This window comes from Notolabrus celidotus, chromosome 24 (assembly GCF_009762535.1).
Source record: "Notolabrus celidotus isolate fNotCel1 chromosome 24, fNotCel1.pri, whole genome shotgun sequence".
NCBI lineage: Eukaryota > Metazoa > Chordata > Actinopteri > Labriformes > Labridae > Notolabrus > Notolabrus celidotus.
This window is the reverse complement of record NC_048295.1, coordinates 353,232-372,707: the sequence shown is the minus strand read 5'-3', so window position 1 is coordinate 372,707 and position 19,476 is coordinate 353,232. Positions and strand designations below refer to the sequence as shown.

The following is a 19,476-nucleotide window of genomic DNA, read 5'->3' as shown; positions in this document are numbered from 1 at the left end:
AAAGAATTACCACTCAGGAAGTCTCTGGACAAATGCATTGTCACTCATTTTATTTGGGATGAATCATACACTTTGTCCTCTCCTGGAGTATAAAATCACATGAGTAAGCAATCAAGGAAGTGCAGAGTATTTGACTGTCTCCTTGTAATCTATGAAAATGAGGCACTGACAATACACAGCATTTGAAGACAGATCAGTTATCAAAAGACATCCGTCAGATTAGTTTCCTTTGTCAGATTTCTTTTTCCCATTCAAGAACAGAAGTCAGTCATAAACTAATCACAAGTGCTCATGAAACTCAAACGCTGGGTTATCACTCCCTCTCATGTTTGTTAAAGCCCCCTGGCTGTCAGTCACAGTTTTGGCAGGTAATGTGCAGTCCAGGTACACCTCCTGTGTAAGAGCTGGAAGGATCCTTGGCTGTAACCTTACAGGTAACCTGTAGGTGCAGAAAACAATCCCAGAGACGATCATTAGTACGGTCCCCACCATCCCAACCCCAATGCCACACCCCACTTGTTGGGAGTCAGGAGCTGGGGGCAGTCTAAACTCAGGGGGGAACTTAATCGTCTGATTGGTCACCACAGAGTTTATGTTCCACACAAGAGGTATCAGTGACATCCCTGCAGCCAGAAGACACAGCCCACCAGTGATGAAGAACACCACACGGATTTGTGGGTTCTTCTGCATCCCAAAGTAAACGTTTCTCAGGGCGTAAACACCGCTAGCATTTCCACAAAGCCCCAAAAGAAGAGACAGGAGCATGAGGACCTGACCTGCCACAATCTCTGGCGGTGTGAAGGCCTCAGTCAGGCTGATGTACTTGCAGTGCATGACCATAAAGCCAGGGGTCACAAGAGTGTGACTGTTGAAGCAGGCCCTCCAGATACCAACCCAGGCCTCCCCAGAGGTGATGATCTCCCTGTCAGAGACCTGCCAAATCCTCCACTGGATAAGTCCCAGGGCCACAGCCGTTAACGTCCATCCCACGCAGCTCACCCAGAGGGCGCAGAGCTGAGCATGGGCAGTGTGAGCTAGGTATGTCATATCAGTAGAGTACAATCAAACCTCAGGTCACAAAGGAAGTTCTGATCCCACCCAAACTGGGCATGGTTGGGGGATCAGGTCAAGAAGAAGGGGTCATGGTAGAACTTCAGAATCATGTCTCATGTCTGCAGATGCTCCTCATTTACCCTCTTGCTCTTCTTTTCTCTTTGGCAGGTTCCTTTTTTACCTGATGCTCTCCTGTCGCCTGGTTACCTGGAAAACAAGCCCCTGTACCTCCTCCCTCTGAAACACAAACAGATTCAGGCGTTCATGAGTGAGAGCCAAACATCTTATTAGTTTAAGCAGCAATAACTCAAAGATACAGCAACGATGATATGTAGTTTTTCCTGTTGGTCCATTTTTGTTGAAGGGTAAACAAATGACTATGAAGGACGGGTAAGCTCAAATATTACCCGCCATCCGTTTTGTCATATCTATTGTAAAATAATCTAGCTAATAAAACCTGAACATCTTTCTGAGATTAAGAAATAAACTCTCCTCATAATGGCTCTGCTAAACAAGAACACAAAGAGTATATATGATGATTAAAAGATGTCATGTAATGTTCATCTACTGTGGACTTCCGGTTTTAAAATCAAACTTTTCACATACCTGAGAGCTGTTTCTTGAGATCCTTGTGACGCAGCTTCAACTCTGAGACTTGAAATCGACTGAAAACCTTGAACAGGAAGGGATTTTATTCAGACGCAGGACCACACTTCCTCAAACAGCCAGGCAGCGTTTACCAAGATACAGTTTACCATCATGTTCTAACCTGTAAATGATTTACACTATATATGGCGTTATGGGGAGGCGGGTAGTTATTGTTACAGTAACTGTGTTTACGACATGAGCACAGAGTGTTTCAGTTGTGTCCTTTAATGGTGACAGACGCGCAGCGTGAACAGGTTTGACTCAGGAAAGAATAAAACAGGAATAAGTGATGAAAAATAAATATCAAGACGTCTGGATCGTGAGGACAGAAGTCTTTCTAACGTCGTGTAGCACCCAAGAAAACTTTTAATGTTTTTATTCATAAAAAACTTATTAACAATGGCATAACTTTTACGACAGTACCTCCTGAACCTGTCATGTTACCTTCTGTAATCAGAGATGGCATCAGTCTTTTTCCAGTATGTCTCTTCCCACTGCAACCCTGCCCATCCAGAGCAACAGTGGAACTATTTAGCTCTTTCAAAGGTCGCCATATCAGTGTCGGTATCAGCAAGGTCAATGTCCGTATCAGTGTGATCCTAAAACTGTAAACAGAAGGCCCAGGTTCAAAGTTCATGTCATCATTTACACCCCAGTTATCAGACAATTAAGAGCCAGAAGCTGGACGGGTTGTTCAGGTAAACCTTAGCAGGTTATTTCCGTCTAAATCTTTTCTATGTGTTTAACTACATCTGAGAAAAAATGCTCAGGCATATAAAACAAATAAACCTAGCTGGGTCATGTGTATTTATACTAACACTTATAATTCTAAATCACTAACCCATCACCAGATCTTTAATTTGATTCACCTGAAAAGAAAACAGTCCAACGTCTAGGAAACACATTTTTCTCTGGTTTCAAGAAACTCATTAGATAAACAAAAAATCAACTCACCATCACCAGATCTCGTAGATTCATCTTTTTATTACTTTGAAAGTTGGTGAAGTTCGCACTGCATACATGAGTGCACAGGGGCACGCCCACACCAGTCCATGAAGCTCACAGTGGTGAGAGACTAATGTAGGCACGTCTTCAAATAAATATATATGTAGAGTCTCCTGAAGGGTCAAAACTAGAGAGTAAAGTGCAAACTTTTACATCAACATCCACAAAAACACTTCAGTCCTTTATCTAGGAGGCCAAGAGTCCAGTTGAAATAAGACCATCCAGAAGTTTTGATGGGAGCTTCAGCTTACAGCACCAATTACAGTTTAAACCTGCGAGGTCACAGGCAACAAAATCATCCAGAAAACATCAGCACTGTATCATCGTGAAGCACACAGGGAGGACGAACATCTGCTGGAACCAGTCAGCATTGTCTTTATGAGGAAAAGGTCCAGTTATCACGTTCTTGTTCTAGCACAAATTAAAGAGTTTGACCATAAAATGACAAATTCATCTTATCCACAGGTGACGTCTGCTGTCATAGAATAACACATCATACAGAAGGAAGGAGGGCGTGTTGTCAAGCAGAGAAATAGAGACTTCAAACTAAAGAAGATTCAAAGCACTTTAGAATCAAACTCTTCATTTCATTTCATCATAAAACAAAAAGCACGTCATGAGTTAATGTAAGTTACTGAGGAAACTCTCGGGTTCCACAGAAGTTTTCTACAATAAATTACTAGAAAATAGTTCTCTTAAACTTAAAATACACATAAGAAAAATAACAAACCCAGCCAAACTCAGCAGGGGAGCAAGTTCATCATGCAACTTAAATACAATAATTAGCAAGACTGAAAACACTGTGAGAGATAAACACAGATAAACACAAAATCGTACACTGTACGATGTCTGAAACATCATTTGGTTCAAAGATAACTTTGCTCTCATTTCTTCAACTCCAGGGGTGGAGAGCTGCGTACACACAAGAGTCCAGGGAAACATGGTTCGGACAGAAGTGAAACTTTTCAGTGTTTCAGCGTCAGATGCTGCTGCAGCAGAGAGGAGGGGAGAGAGAGTCAGACTGTTCTCCATGGACAAGATCTGACTGGAAGTCATTGGTGTTAAAAAGGCCTCCAACAGTGACCAGTTGTGACATTAATGATGGTCACTAATAACATTGTTCTCTTATAATACTCCAGTTAATAACTCAATAAGCCATATACACGAGTAAATGTAAAAATATCCAATGTTTGGATCAAACTAACTTCTCAATTTTGTGTCAAAAATGGTCACATGGAAAGTGTTATTAACTTACAAACCAGTGACGATTAAAGTGACATGGTAAAGAAGTTTTTACATCATGACAAAATGTAACAATGACGTTAAATTTTGATCTACACATAGCACCCTAAAATATGGAACTTGTAACCTTATGTTCTGGTGGCTCGCTCTTCACTCCTGCAGAACCTGAGGCTCATTTCATTCATGATTATCAGAGTAGGGGCCTCTGCTCCAGCGGCAGACTGTCCACCAGGCACTTCAGTTGCTCCTCACCCAGTTTAATCTTGTCCTCTAGTTTTCGCTGCTCAATGATGAGAGCTGATTTCATCTTCACAAAGTGACAGTAGTCGTCCAAGCTCTCCGCGTCGAGGTGGTCTTCCATGATGTTGTAAACAAGTCTCTCCCGACGGTCCAGGTTCTCCTTCAGCTCCTTGGCATCCTCATGCTGCCGCATCAGCAGCTTGCGCTTCTCTGTCAGTGTTCGCTGATAAAAGATGCATATTGTTAATAATTCAGTAGAAGAAGAGAAACACATTTTTACACTCGTATGATCAGACTGTTACCTTCTCCTCAGGTGGGGCTTCCTCCTCCAGACTGTTGAGGGCGTTCTCCACCCTTGCGAGGCGCCCCGACAGCGACAGCAGCAGACTCACCACCTTGTCCAGGTCGCCAACGAACATACGGAACTTGTCGAGCTGGTTAGGCTGACAGAGTCGCTGCACGGTGGCCTCCACCTCGCGACCCAAAGCCTCGTTGTCCTCCACATCTTCCTGAAGGCTATGTCGTGCCTCCCGCAGCACCTCCAGCTTCCCTGCCAGGCTGGAGATCAGCTCTTGCTGTAGAGTAACAAAAGACAAATGGAGTTAAACACAAACAAAGATTACCCCAAAGCAAATTTCCCCTCAAACTCAAAGAAATATTTCCCAGTGTCTGCCTCTCTGACTGAGTTTTACCTTTTTACTAGCAAGGTCAATGTCCAGCTCATCCTCAGAGTCCTGATCCTCCAGCTGCTCCTGCATGTCCTTCATCTTGATGAGGAGCTCGGCTTTTGGGGCAGATGTGTTATAATAGGAGGAGCTTGGGACCAGGGAGGCTGTTGCTGATACAGACAGGTCCTCCTCCTCCCTTCTGACACACACACACACACACACACACACACACACACACACACACACGCAGGGGGGCACAAATAAAGATGGGCAGAGGTGACAACACTGATTGGAGTACAGCTGCTTCTTTGTCATGAAGTCAATGGAGACATTTTGGATTATTACCAAATACAAGTAAACAAGAAGAGAAATGATAAAATGAACAGGAGACAGGAGACAGGCTGTAACAGGGCAACATGTCCACCAGAGGGCAGGCTGAGTAAAGGTTGGACACAGTCAAACCTTCACTTTACATATCTGGGCCTCTCACGGCTGTCACCTGGGAATTTGAACACATGTTGCCACTTTTTCAGAAATGCAGACAACCGAAGGTCTTCATAAAAGGTTCTTTCTTGTGTTTCCAAAACTGAGAAAGAGGCAAGCAGTTCAACCTTGTGTGATCTTTTTCTACTCATTTGACTCTAACAGCCTTTAACAGAACTGCACTTGTTATATTTCATACCTTTCCATGCTCCTGGGGGATAAAGTGGGCAGCCTGGAGCCTGCAGATGCCCTCCTGCGCAGGTGAGCCCCCTCCAGGATCTGCTCCTCTGTGGGGAAGAGTCCTTCCATCAGGTCCATGGTGGTCATCCTGCCACTTTGGTCCAAGATATCCACTAAGGACTTGTCTTTACCCATGATGTCCCTGGCCAGCTCCTCTCTCTTAGCATCCTCCTCTGTGGGCCGAGACCCCACACCACTCAGCTCAGTGACCGACTCCTGGTCTTTGGTCTGCATCAGGTCCTGAACAGTCTGCCGGTTATAGGCGCTAAACAGGGATAAGGCCGGGCGCTCCATGATGCTGAGGGAGGGGATGTGGGGCAGCAGGTCTAAAACACTGCAGGTGTCAGGGTTCTGAGGCAGGTAGGCTCTACCCTCTTGCTCCGAGTTGCTCTCAGTGTGGACAATCCTCACTGGGACTTTCCTGACCGGACTGTTCGTGTCCATCTCAGCCGGGAGCTTCAAACCATTCTCTGATCTGCAGAGGAAACAGACCTCAACATTAAAGTCAAGAGTTATATTACATGTGACTCCTTCAGTCATCAATAAAAATATCATCTTTAACAAGTAATACATTAAAAACATGAGCTCTCAGTTTCTTCTGACTTCTTTAGATCAAAGTCAAAAGCAGTCCAAGTTTTATGTGCATAAATATCTCCTCCCGAGGTTAAGGTCTTTGTTCTTTTTGTGCCATTAGAAGAGAACCTCATTGAGAGTCTGGAAACATTTACTATTTGCCTCTCTAAAACTGTTCTCTCCTCCGTCTTGAGCTTGTTTACCTCCAGTGGCTATTCAAAGCTTCTCCGCAGAACACAAGAGAAAAGCTTACATAAGGAGGGTCGCTGAGGAGACCTGAAGCACTTTGTCTAAGCTGCTTACCTGAGCGGTGAGTCCTCCTGCACGAACACTGCCGGCGGTTTGTCTGTGAGTCTCAGTGGTGCAAACTGTGGCGAGGGAGACCGCGCTCCATCTGCTGGAAGAGACAGAGCTGGCGTCCAAGAAGAGGACAGGGATATGGAAGAAGGTGGCAGCTCCTTCTCCTCCTCTGGGTTTTCTACGCCTCCCCTGCTCATGTCTCCTCTGTACGCTCTGACGGGTTGAGGGGAGCTGACTTGGGTGGGGCTGATGGAGGAGCTCTGGGCAGTACCATGTTGTTGGGTGTCCAAGCTAGAGATGGACAGAGGCTGGAGCGCTGTCAGGTCTGCCTGGGCGCCAGCAAGGAATTCCTGGGAGGAGGATGTGGTTTCTGGGCCTAAATGGGGCCTGGGCGGCGGCAGAGGGCTCTTGGTTTGTGGAAGCTGCGATGAGAGCTGGGAGCCTGGGTTGGGGTTGAGGCTGCAAAGGCCCGTGGAGTGTGTGGTGTGGGAGGGATTGGCAGTGTCTGGTCTGGTCCTGTGGTCAGTAAGGCCTGGGACTGGGCCCTCGTTCTTGGGGACTGGCGGGGCAGACTGTGGGCTGTGGTCAGGCTGGTATCGCGTCCTGCTCTCTGTTGTTCCCCTAAAGGTTCAAATAAAGACAAACCTCATCAGCACCTGAGGAGAAAATGTGACTCTTCCTTCAAACCAAACAGGTAAATGTTTCTGTGTAAACTGTTTCCTGAAGACTTTCTTTCTCTTCTGTGAATCTGTTGCTTCAACAGCTGATGTAATTCTTGCATAGCTTTGCTTCTGCTGCCATTGTTTTACACATTGACATCTGAAAATAAACTTATATCACAGTTTCCATGAAAGTTTGTTTGCAAACTGGTACTTATGGATACCGGGAAGAAATTTGGCATCAGCTCAAACTCCATCAAAACAGCATGAGTCAGAAGCAGCTTTCTGGTTAGAACCACAGCTCTGTGGAGGAAAACAAGCCTGTGTCTCTAGCGGTCTGTGTACATCTGTAGGCTGACATGCAGCATTGATCAGAAGGGGCTAAAGGTTGGTTGCCTGTTCAGGAAAACCTGAACCACAAGTGTGAAATCAAGTACAGAGGTTGGACTAAACATGAGCAGAGGCAGGGGACAGAATTCCTCCACCTAAAACTGTGCAGTGTGTGTACACACAGGGGGAAGGAATTCAAGTCACACTTCATCTGAGATAACCTTGTGTAGGGAATGTTGACAATCGTTATTCCCACCTCGCACACTGTACAACATTTCAACAAAGAAGTAAATGTGCGTCACCATTCAGCTGAGGAAGTGATCGTGGACACAACAGACTGGTGTCAGTTTTCTCCAGCAGCTGAAGGATAAATGGATTCACTCTCCACCCCGGGTAACTTACCAGTTATTGGAGAGACACTTTGTTAACTTCACATAAACATGAGCTCAAACAAAAAGAGATAAGGTTAGGAGAGATCTAGCATTACAGAAGATGATATGATCCTTTCAGCTCAGAGAAAAACTGGGATGAGATTCCTTTCTGCCCTGAAATCTCACCAATCAAACACATTCCACATTTACACGATACTTCACGAGCATTTCTTGTTCTAAAGAAACCCAAAGGGCAGCGTCAGCACGGCGTGTTCTAGTGGACACTTTGGAAAGGTCAACTATTTGACCTTTGTGGACTACGCAAACACTGATCAATCCTGTTCCCTGGACAGGTGCATCTGTCTGGTGGTGGAGTGATTGAATGCAGGGTGCCTTTGTTCACCATTGACTCTGGAGAAGATGTACAGACATCCAAACTTTATTTGCAGCTTTAATAAAAGGCTCAAAGTGTTTGTGTGCTCCAGTGAGTTTCTCCTTTATGAGATCATCCTCTCCTGAGACGCACCGGATTACCAAGTCAAATTAACTCCTATAGCTCACATAGCTGCAGCGCTGGGGATGACACAAGCTGTCAGTCCTGTTCCCTTTGAGGTTATGGGATGTTAATATCGCTGAAATCTTTGGCCAGCTCTCACAACATAAGAATTACAGGATGAAGTTTCTCACACTCTCCATTTTACTTTTTTTATTCCTTTTTAGTTTCTTGTAACTTTTACATTGAATACAAAATATTTTTGTTTTGTCTTTTATAACTTTGTAATCTTTTATATGTCAAAAAGATCTTTCATCTCACCTGGTGGGACACCTGCTCTGCTGGCTCTGACAGTCTCTCCATGAGGAAGGATTATTCTGTAAAAAGAAACAAACTTCTTCTTTACTAAACTTAAATGAATATGTAAACTCATGTTATACAGGTAGCTGAATGCACTCAGTTATTTTTAATCTTTAATCAGTTATTCTCCACCAATTCTCACCTGTGTGTAGAAGTCTGCAGATGGAGAAGATCGAGATCTCTCGTGGATGCACAAAGCCTTCTCCTCAGCATCTGTATCCAAGATGTTCTCCGCTGAGTGGTACCTTCCTTGTGTCTTGGCCTCGGATGGCTTCTTGGCTTTATTCCATGAGGCCTGGTACTCAGCAAAAGTCCCAAGCCTCTGCTGATCTAGTAAGAGCTGTGTTTGTCCAGGGTTGAGGAGAGCGGGGTCTGAAGCTGGCTGAGACCTCTCAAGTTCTCCAGGGACAGTTCTCTCTTTTTGTTTGCCCGTCTCTTCGAGGTCTGCGTTCAAGTTTGTACCCAGACTAGACTTCAGCACAGGCCTGGAAAATGCTGGTTTGACATCAAAGAACCTCCTTGGCTCTCCTAAAGACCCTGTCTGAGATTCTCCCTCCACTCCCACCTTGTCTATTTTGTCCGGCTCGGAGAAGGAGTGCGTCCTCTTGGCCAGGTGAAAGCGTTTGCGTCCTCTTATGCGTCCATTGGAGGCTTTAACCATGGGTGCCTCAGGCCCGAGAGGCTCAAGGTCTCGTCTCTGGAAGGAGGTAGCCTGGAGAACTCTGGCCTGAGCCTCTTTCAGGTGGTCTTTATAGGTGTTAGAGAAGGACACACCAGAAGACGTAGAGGTTTCTGTGGACCTCCACTCCTCTGTCTCTTCATCCTCTGCATCACACGTCAAGGTTGCAGCGCTGCGGCTTTTTTGCAACTGGGCTCTCTTCTGCTGGATCTCGTTGCGGAGGGTGGTAGCATAGCGGTCACTGCGTCGATTTGTCTTTCCATTGCTGGCGGCCATGATGTCACTGGCTTCCTGGTTGGACATAACGTTTAGGGTCATTGGTGCTATTTGCCTTTCAGTCAGAGTCCTACTCTCCTGGGCCAAAGAGTGGAGAAGTGGGGTTTTCAGGGGGGATATTCTGTGATCTTCTTGAGGCACCCATGGGTCTTGGTGCCTCAGAAGACTGGCCTTAGGATCATTACTTTGAGGTACAGTAAAGTTTCTGTTCTTGTCATTCGAGTGTCCTTCAACTGTCTTTGCAGCATCCTCAGGGCTGCGACTTCGAACGGTTAGCTCAGAGGTTTGGGGTTCAAAATTTAGACTGTTACCCAGATGGGTATCACTGCGCTCCTTGTAAGGCATCTGGGACTGAGGTAGAGAGTACTTTGCCTTACTACTTGTCTTTAAGGAACTTTGGAAGCCTGGTTCATTGCTGATCATCCAGTAGGGTATCTCTGCTTCCCCGGTCCTGCCCTCTGCTTTGCCCCGCCTCGCCTGGAGGTCTGCAGTCTGTACTGAAAGTTTGCTCATCAGGCTGTAGTTCCTGTTGTGCCCCCCATTCTCCAGGTTTTGGTTTGCAGCAGAACTTGCAATCGATGCCGTGGAATGCCGAACATATTTTCGTCCGAAGGCATTTGTGGGCAAATCCTGGAGGCTGCGATAGTAGCTTCCTACACTCTGGATCTTTGTTGGAGGAGCTGACCTGGTCTGCAGGTAGAGTGGGCTTTCGTCACTGTATTGTCTCTGGTGTGCAGGTAGGTTGGTGTAATTAGACTGCCTGATGTCATTGCTGGAGAGGGAGAAGAGTTTGTTGGGGTGCAGCTGGTTGTGGTTGTGGTCAGCTGCTGTGCTAGGATGGAGGAAGTCTTTGGCAGGCAAGGGGTTGAAGCTCCGTGTGGCCTCTGAAGCTTTCTCCTGGTGGAATCTGAGGCTGTTCTGGGTGTGATTATCAGTTAGTTTTTCAAAGGACCTGCCCTGGGCCTTTGCTGGACCACTTGGCCCTTCAGTGTAAGGAAACACCTTTGTTGCAGCAAAACTATCACTGCGCAGGGGAGGAGGTGGTGGAGGAGGAGACTGGGACTTCTTCTCTGGTACCTGCCACACTGGGTTAAAGCTTGGTCTCCCTGAAATGGACACCCGGGAGGCAGGCTGCTCCTCCACCCGTGACCCCTCCCAGCCTCCGTTACCCAGCGTTGGCTGAAGGTACCTCGGCCGCTCAGCCTGCTGAGGCCCTTCACTCTGAAAGCCTTTGAAGAAAATGTTCTCAGTGCTGGTGTCCTTCCTCCCAGGTGTGCCGGGGTCATGAAAAGGAGGGCTGGAGCCACTGGAGAAACAGCTCAGCCCAGAGTCTCTTTTTCCCTCCAGCTCTGCACTGCTGCTGTATTTATTCGGTGAAAGACGACCTGGTGGGTAGGGGTGAGAGGGGCGCTCCAGTTTCTCCATGAGGCTCACTGAGCTGAACTGACCGGTGAGCTGCTGCTGTGTGTCCTGGTCCCCTTGAGAAGCCGAATCTTTTGGCCTAAAGTTTAAAGAATAGAAGAAGAAAACTGGAACTGACAAATAATTGGGATAAGTAACTCTGTTGAATAATGCATGATCATTGACCTGCAAACACTTTCACACTTAACACTACCACCTGCCAAGTCTTGTGCCAAATGGCGAATACAACTCATTTCCTGCCCTGTTTAACTCACAGAGGAGCTCAAAAGCACACCTTGCTTCATGTTTTGGCTGCCAGACTGGAGCTGGGGTGGCCTCTTTCCTGGCTGGCTCTGACTCCTCTTCTGTCAGCTTGGAGGAGTGCCAAGAATGGGGCCGTGAGCCTGGATCATTCTTCCTGAAAGGCAGCGAGGCAACAAAACACTTCACACAATAACAAGGGAATATTTGACATTTCAGCTTCTTTTGAATTTTCTAAACTGTTTCATGAGTTGACAGATTCTGCAGAGTGCAACACTTTAAAGCCTTTTCATGAGTTTTGGCAACACTATCATTTTTCACTAAGCGTTTCCTGAGCTTACTCAGGGATAAGCTGGTCCTGATTCCTTCACAAATTTCTACTTAAGCAACAAATCCACAGAAATGTGATAGTGCAAGGACTGTGTTAGAAAAGGTAGTTTCAACATTGTATTTATTGCACAGATATGTAGTCCAGGAGTTAGTTATAATTATACCTCCTCATCCAAAGCAACAGACTGAGGATTAAACTCATTAATATATGATCAAATTGGACTTTTAAACATATATGTTCAAGACTGTATTAGTCACTACACTCACACAAAACCAGCACATACCCTTTAAGGCGGTTTTTCCTGGAGAGCATGTTGAAAAAGAAAAGTTACACATTAAGAACACATGAAATATAAGGGTAGAAATAAATCCACTAGAACACAAGGAGGCTGAACATCACTGAGCTACAAAGAACACAATCACAACGGACAAACTGGATCACAAACGCTCACTTAGGTTCACCAAAATCTACCAGCAAACACAACCTGACATGACAGGCTGTTGGTACCTCATAGAGCTTCGCAAAATCTTGGTGAGAAAGCTCCTCGCTACATGAACTTCGGTTTCTGACGGCATCATGCGTGGTGATACTACATCAACCATTTTAGTCCTTAGCGGGTGCAAGTGAAGGAAGGAGAAAAGGAAGAAGACAACAAAATATATATAAAGACAGAATAATACATCAAATCAACTGTTTCCTCTCTATGGAGTGTAAACCCAGCCTTAGGTTTGTAATGTGCCTGTTTTAATACAGTTTATATATGAGCTGGAACATGTGACCCCTCTCTTATCTTGAGGGGAGTGGAGACAGGACTGTCACAGCCACATGGCCCAGATGGAGGTTAGCTACTCGGCTTTAAGAAAAACTGGACTGAGACATATCCACAGTTTGCCCCCGGACCAGGTTTTAATAACAGTAAGCTCATAGAGACACGCGCATCTATGCTTGCCATCTTCAAGGAGTATCAGTCGAATGATGAAAGGCTGCCCATTCTTTCAGACTTTACCTGGACCTGGTTTCTTTACAGCTTGTGGATCGAAGGAGCATCTACATAGCTCTTCTTTGTTTGCATCATCCAAAGAAAGTAAATATGAATGTGAGTCTAAAGAACAGCATGAAGAGTCATGTTAAGAGGCTTATGTCCGTGCATTACTGCATAAATCCGTATAGGTACTTTCCCTGCAAACCTCCCCTCCCTCTGCTCAGTGTGACACAAACAGTGAGGGTTGTGTTGCCTTCAAACAAACTCCTGCACAATGAAAATGCAAATGTCACTTTTTCTAAAGCGCTGAGGGTCTATTGTCAGGGGATACAGCTGGTCTGTCACAGATATTCCTAAGGGGAGGGGACGCCACTGTTCTCTCTCGGATAAACGAGCCAAACTAAGGCCAGTTCATTCAAGAGACCAACCAAACATGAAACCAAAACACAGCTGACCCAGTTGGCATCAGCGTTATAGTACCTGTCATCAAGGGGATTGGATAAAGCAGAATAAGAGCAGGAGATAAAGAAGAACAATCTAGAAAAACTGTGTTTGTATCAGATTGTTAAAGAAGACTTTAACCGGTTCTGAAATCAGTTATCAAACCATTCCTGTCAACTTACCAAACTGATCTATAACTATCACAACAAATACCTGGTACAAGCTGGACTGAGTTATTAACTAGTTCACAACTTGCTTGGTGTCAGTTTATGTAATAGATGACAACAAGACATCCTAACTTACCTCCTACCTCACATGCTGAGTCTGCTCTCTGGCTCAACAAAGGACACCTTCACTTCTCCACAGCTGATTCATTCAACAACACTTCAGGGCAGGAGAAACATCAAACCTCCTAACAGTCTGACAGAGACGAACGCTGTGAGGAATCTGTAGACTCCATGGCTGAGGATCTGCTGCCCCCTCCTCCACCTCCACACACAAACACACTCCACCTTGTGCTGTGGAGGAGATTTCCTTGGGGATTATAAAGGGGGATTTGAGACTAGAGGGAGGAGCTATTGTCCTGCTCAGCGTCCTTGCTGTAATCTTGTGTTTGGGCTGTAAGTGGCTGTACCCGCAGCGCCGCCGGGGCTGCTGGGAAACAATTAACCAGAACAGCTCACAGTTTGCCACAAAGTAGAGAGATACAGGTTTCCAGTCAAATCTCTTCGATGTGTAAATAAATCTTTAAAACTTTATTCTCTTTTTCATCTGTGATCTACACCATGGTCATCATCTTAGTTTAGAGAGAAAGTCAGGATCAAGAAAGTCAAATTGGATTCATTACTTTGGCATCTTGAATCAATATTCAATCCCATACCTGCTGAGATATTTCAGAATTGATCAAACTGTAAGACTAACTAAAGATCAGTCCACACGAACACTGCTTAAATATTTAAAACAAGGAATACATGTTCAATTCATGAAGCTTGTTTCTTGGGAAGGTTGTATCATACATAGGGACTACTGAAGGTTTTAAAGTGTTCATGTTGGAGCAGATAGAAGCTCCTTCTCTCCTGTGTTAAGCTGTGAACACTCATTAAATTAACTCCACAAAGAGGATGATTTCTGCAGAAACCTCTGGCTCAAATCCTCTTGTGTTGTTTAGATTGTATTAAATGTCTACAGAAGGTATTGCAGAGATTTTCTGACTGAAGTAAAGAGAAACTGCTTGCTTTAGTTTTGGGTTGAAACCACTAAGAGTTCCAACTTTCTGTTGCATGCATGAACTGTGACTGCTTTGACTCTTATTTGCTCACACCAGCCTGATTTGATATACGATACCACTGCCACACATTCCATCACCACTATTTATTTCACAAGCCTGTTTTTCAGTTGAAGATCTACTTCAGTGTCCTTGTTGGGGAACGTAGCACAGACAGGAATGTTTAGCCTGGGCCTATGTCTGTTTTGAGAGATACCAGCTAATGTCAGGCAACTCCTCCACAAAGAACTCCTCCACAGGGGAGACGAGCTGTGAGCTTTACATGGTTTATTCAGAACACTGTCTTTCACATCACGCCATATTCTCCACCACACACACCAACAGGATCAATTTGAAAAGCTGTGATAAAGACATACAAATAAACACTGAGATATTTCATCCTCTCTGATAACAGTGGCTCGGTTTGACTCCATCTGTCTCACTCCCTCATCTTTTCATCCAGCTCCTATCACCCTGCTCAGTGTTCACACACCTTGCCGATTCCCCAGCAGCCGGCTGTGGGGCCGTTTTTGCCCCGATGAGCTCTGAACAGGAAGATACAATAGAAAGTGCCAGTGTCATCACGGCTGGGCTTATTGGTGTGTCACTGCCTGCACGGCGACAAAACAATAAAAAGAGAGAGGAATAAAATGCCCCACAGAGGACAGGACAAAACAGAGAAGAAAAACATCTGGATTTATCAGAGCTTTTTAAATAACTGTACATCTAAGTCTGTCAAACTCAGGGCTGCAAATGACAACTAATAATATCACTGAAGAAGGGCAGGGGTATCCTTGTACAGGGATCAACACGTCCACATCCTTCTCTGCCTCCTTTGAGCCGCTGCATGAAATCAAACTCAGGCAACCCCAAGAAAAAAGAAACAACATGTCAGCAGCTCATCACACTGACCTGCTGCACACTTGTTGCTTACATACAGTTGTTTGAATCAGACTCTCTGAACAACACTTCCAATCTTTCTGTAAGAGGAGCTGCTCCTGGCCTGTGAGTGAGCGGATGACAGCAGTATCTAACAGTGGTTTGTTTAGCAGACATGTAAAGTCACAATAAGCTTCTCTGCTGAAACTGAAGAATCAGTTAGACACATGCAAAAGAATCTTTACTTATATTATCCTGCACCAACACAATCATCCATCCATCAAGCTGACACGTGATTTCAATAAGTCATCTAACGAGGTGCACTTATAAAGTCATCGCAAACCCAGTCATGGCTTCCTGATCTAATCCCATTTGTAGGGAACTAAAGTGACTGAATCAGAGGTCATGAAATAAAAGGAATACATAAAAATGGAGACACAGGTGGAGGTGAAAGAAAAGAGAAAATACCTGAGTGTAAATCTGCTCTTAATCTTCTAAAACCCAGACATGTCCGGAGAGAGAAAGACCAGCAGACAGGAGTGCCCACTCTTTGCTTGTTGGAGTAGCCAAAGCCCCTGAAAACAATGGGCTCTGCTGATATGGCCTATCCCAGTAAGCACTGTCAACTCACCTAGGCAACATGGACCGTACCACTCCTCCTGCAAACAGGGGAGGACAAGTGGACTCTGACAGCTCTGAGGGGGACGCAACAATCTCCCACAACAGAAACTTTTTGCATTTCTCCTCTTAATACGAGCCGGGTGTTTACTCTGTAAACTTATTCATATCAAAAGTTTTCTCAAGATAGAGGGGACTTGAAGCACTTTAAGAGTCCACCTTTCCCTCCTGTTGACTCGACCCACTCCGCAAAGCTGAGCACACGCTTGTGGCTTTGCAACTAGTAATTGGATTCAGGCTTTAAGACTCTGTTGCCATTTGCTGGGGAGCATATAATTCTGACAGGACAGGACATCAGTTGCACATGTAGAAAAAGGGATTTAAGAAGCTGCTACAGAGGTTACTACTGGAGAGAGGCTCAAAATAAATCCACATTGGGATTACTCTCTAATGAATTAACCTTATTATAAAATGGAGTCTAGTTGAATGGCAAAAATCTCAAGTTGTTGAATTGCTTTCATTTATTAAAACTTTCAATTTCAAAGAGTTACATGTATCTAATGTAAAACTATCTGGCTGAATAAAATAACAAAGAGATTATGTATATAATGTAAATAATAAAGATAATTAATCATTAATTTTTTGAATAAATATTCATACAATAGCTACAAGTCTCCACAGGGGAGAGCTAAACCTGTTAGGGTGTCATGATCCTCCTCCGGATGGCTGCAAAAATTATGCAAACATTCTTCAGCACATCTGTACCGAGTCTGAAGCATTACTGAGAGCAGATACTCAACTCTCCAGCTTCCCAGGAGTAAAGTGGTGCTGTTTGAGTCTGGAAACATCTGACAGGTTGGTTTGGACCAGCTGACAGAGGGGACTCCTCTCTGTCTCATTCAGGAGTCATTATCAGTGCTCTGAACTAACCGTGTTGGCTGCAGATCCACTTCCTCCACAATACCCTCTTTTGTTTTTCCCTCAGGGGCAAACAAGCAGCAAGAGGCCTACATGCAAGACTGCGGGGCAGGGTCTGTCTCTGCAGACCCTCTTTATTAAAAGAACTTGATGTCTGGATATTATGTAATGTCAGGGAGCATCATCTGATGTTTATATTTACAGAGACCTAATGTGAGTATAAACAACATCCTCAGCTCAAATCCTCTCTGTCTTACGGTCTGCAGATGCAGGTCGCAAGAATGAGTTGTTATGTTCATCTTTTGTCAGAGGAGTGTGGCTTTGACCTTTGACCTCCTGCTGTGGCATGTTAATCCAGAACATGTACGCCAACACATGCAAAACCAACCAACAATCTACCATGAAAGGGCAGAGATTAAAACCTCTGCACTCGTTTGGATTCAGCTTGACAAGGTTGCATCAGATATCTGTTCAGATTTATAATCCAGTCTTTGATCAGAGCTCATTGAAATGAAAATTATTGACACATTTTCATAAGCTAAGGTAGCAAAGGGATATTTGCTGTTATGGTACCTTCGGACCACCAGGGTCAGGGTCCTATGAGAGCTCTTCACCAGACAGATGGCCTCCTGTCGGGACCCGCTGAGAAGAACTGCGTTAACGCTGACCATCTTATCCCCGGCCTGGAGACTGACTGACGCGGCCACGCTGCCCTCCTCCACCTGAACACACACACACACACACACATCAGAGAAATTCTACACACAAGCAGTATCTAACTATCTACATGTTCCTTTGCTCAATAATTTATATTCTATTACTGCTAAAGGCAACAACATGTGCAAACCTCTGGTGCCATCCTCTGGGCAAATGTAAATGTGTTGTTGTTGTTTATCTGGCAGCTTTGTCTCCTCTGTGTAATTAGAGCTGGAGCCTCAGGGTGCTCTGGCTCTGCTTGAGACGCTGAGTCTTATTTTCATTACAAGTTTCTTTTGCCAGCTTTGTTGTGTCAAGAGACGAAGACAAAAACAAGTTATAAAACAAGAAAACAAACCACCCAGTTGTAAATTTTCCAAACAAGGTAAACATTTTCTGTAAGGTGGAAGTTTCTCAGGATACTGTTTCACCCTCGTCATCCAGGCCGGCAACCTGAGTGCTCTGATTAAAAATTAAATCTTGCACCACCTGTAACCTGAAGTAGCAGGTGGACAAACTGCTCTACGTATGCTGCAGTCAACAAAGAAGGAAAAGTAGTCCTGGCCTCTGCTGCATTTCATACTGCATGTAATCCTTATATCACCCTCAGGAGCTTAGCAGGTACAGAGCAGCATGAACTCTGTTGGAGTTATGGGTCCTGTTACAAAGATCTACTGGTTTTAATAAAGATTCATTTTTCTTATTGAACAGAGATACACCTGGATCCAAACAGAGCCAGAGCTGAGTTTATAAACTCTTTTGGATTCATGTTCTGCTGTTCCAGTTGGCAGAACCAGAGAGCTGTAATTAGAACAGAATTTTACTCTGAGGTGAGACATGTCACACATCTGTGACGTTAAAAAGGTGATGACATACTTTGGCACACCTCTCCTCTGATGCAGTTAAAGGTCAGCGTTTGAGACTTTGATGAAAGGCCTTTAATTCTGCACCGGACGTCAAACTGAAATGAAACTTAGAACTACAGGTCTTTGTGATTAAATAATTGTTGCACTATTTGAACTTATTTCTGCTTCTGCTCCAGCATTTGTTTGCATGTTTGAGATTTTTGCCACGTAATTGTGGAATGGTATCTCTGGTATTTCTCCTCTGCAGATGCCAAATACTGTTTAGCCTTCTGCTTGTTTCATGTGAGGGGTTTGGTTCCTTTCCTGTCCACAAAAATATCAGATACATCAAACTATGTCCTCACCTTTGTGATAACCAGAGGCTCTCTGTGTTCGGTGCCTCCCCTCAGGGTGAAGCCCCAGGGTGCTTTGCCTCGGAGCAGCACCTCAACCAGCTCTTCATCCTCCTTGTCCCCCTTGTCTTTCCTCTGCTGCTCTGTGCTTCTCCACATGTCCACCTCCCTCCACCACTTCATCCTACCTGCTGAAAGTCTCAGGTGGTCTCGGTAGTCCACGGCATCCATGATGCCTCGGGTTCACTCTCCATCAACAACAGCTCACTCTGAAAGAAAGAGCATGTATCTTTATTTATGATATGTTCTCAAAGAAACAAGGAAGCTGGAATGGCTCTAAATATTTTAAGTGCACAAAGACTTGATGTCCTGTAAAATGTAATAAATAAAGTGACTCATTCTTATCTTTGACTATTTATTTGGGATTTATGGATCAATGTCTTCCTTGTCAACACTTTCTGTGCATCCTACCTGAAGAATAAAACTTACTGTTCTCAGTTTGCAGTATTTATTGATTTAGTTTACAACATGTAGACAACTGGAACAACAAAACGCCACAAGCAACAACTGTAATGCCACAAACAAACTTACAGCAGGTGAAGCTAAATGTGAGGAACACCTGAGAGTCTAAAAAAAAGGCTTACCTCTGTTTGACTGCAGAGAAACCTCCTCACGAGCTGCACACAGGAAGAAATGAGAAGTAGTGTCCAGGTGTGAAGCTCCACCAGGTGCTTTCAATCATCTTTAATCTGGATATGAAGACTTGGACTGTTTCTTAACCTGATCAGAGTTTCAGACCTTCTAGTGAGAGCAGCTCCTTCCTCCGTCCACAGCAGCCGCCTGACATCTCCATCTGTTCTCCACAGC

The 19,476-nt window shown here is 44.7% G+C and overlaps 2 protein-coding genes across 8 annotated transcripts; both read right to left on the bottom strand.

The window, feature by feature from the left end:
• Positions 1-21: 21 nt before the first annotated feature.
• LOC117808154 (claudin-34-like) lies at positions 22-2,253 on the bottom strand. Its single transcript, XM_034677694.1, has 3 exons — positions 2,146-2,253; positions 1,660-1,726; positions 22-1,290 (listed from the first exon to the last, which is right to left on the bottom strand). The coding sequence occupies exon 3, from the start codon at positions 1,045-1,047 to the stop codon at positions 280-282; it is 768 nt and encodes a 255-aa protein (XP_034533585.1). The 5' UTR covers positions 1,048-1,290; positions 1,660-1,726; positions 2,146-2,253; the 3' UTR covers positions 22-279.
• Positions 2,254-2,866: 613 nt separating this feature from the next.
• Positions 2,867-19,368, bottom strand: LOC117808150 (protein Shroom2-like). 7 transcript variants are annotated; one of them, XM_034677685.1, is made up of 11 exons: positions 19,254-19,368; positions 18,622-18,878; positions 17,289-17,437; positions 11,317-11,439; positions 8,808-11,121; positions 8,627-8,682; positions 6,456-7,073; positions 5,539-6,054; positions 4,881-5,052; positions 4,491-4,763; positions 2,867-4,411 (listed from the first exon to the last, which is right to left on the bottom strand). In XM_034677685.1, exons 2-11 carry the CDS (start codon positions 18,838-18,840, stop codon positions 4,139-4,141), a joined length of 4,713 nt encoding a protein of 1,570 aa, XP_034533576.1. In that variant the 5' UTR covers positions 18,841-18,878; positions 19,254-19,368; the 3' UTR covers positions 2,867-4,138. The 7 variants fall into 7 exon arrangements, with proteins under 7 accessions (XP_034533576.1, XP_034533578.1, XP_034533581.1 ...); XM_034677687.1 differs by lacking the exons at positions 17,289-17,437; positions 18,622-18,878; positions 19,254-19,368 and adding exons at positions 11,897-11,914; positions 15,648-15,767 and having other exon boundaries at positions 4,881-5,055; XM_034677690.1 differs by lacking the exons at positions 17,289-17,437; positions 18,622-18,878; positions 19,254-19,368 and adding an exon at positions 15,648-15,767 and having other exon boundaries at positions 4,881-5,055; positions 11,297-11,439.
• Between the last annotated feature and the right edge of the window lie 108 nt (positions 19,369-19,476).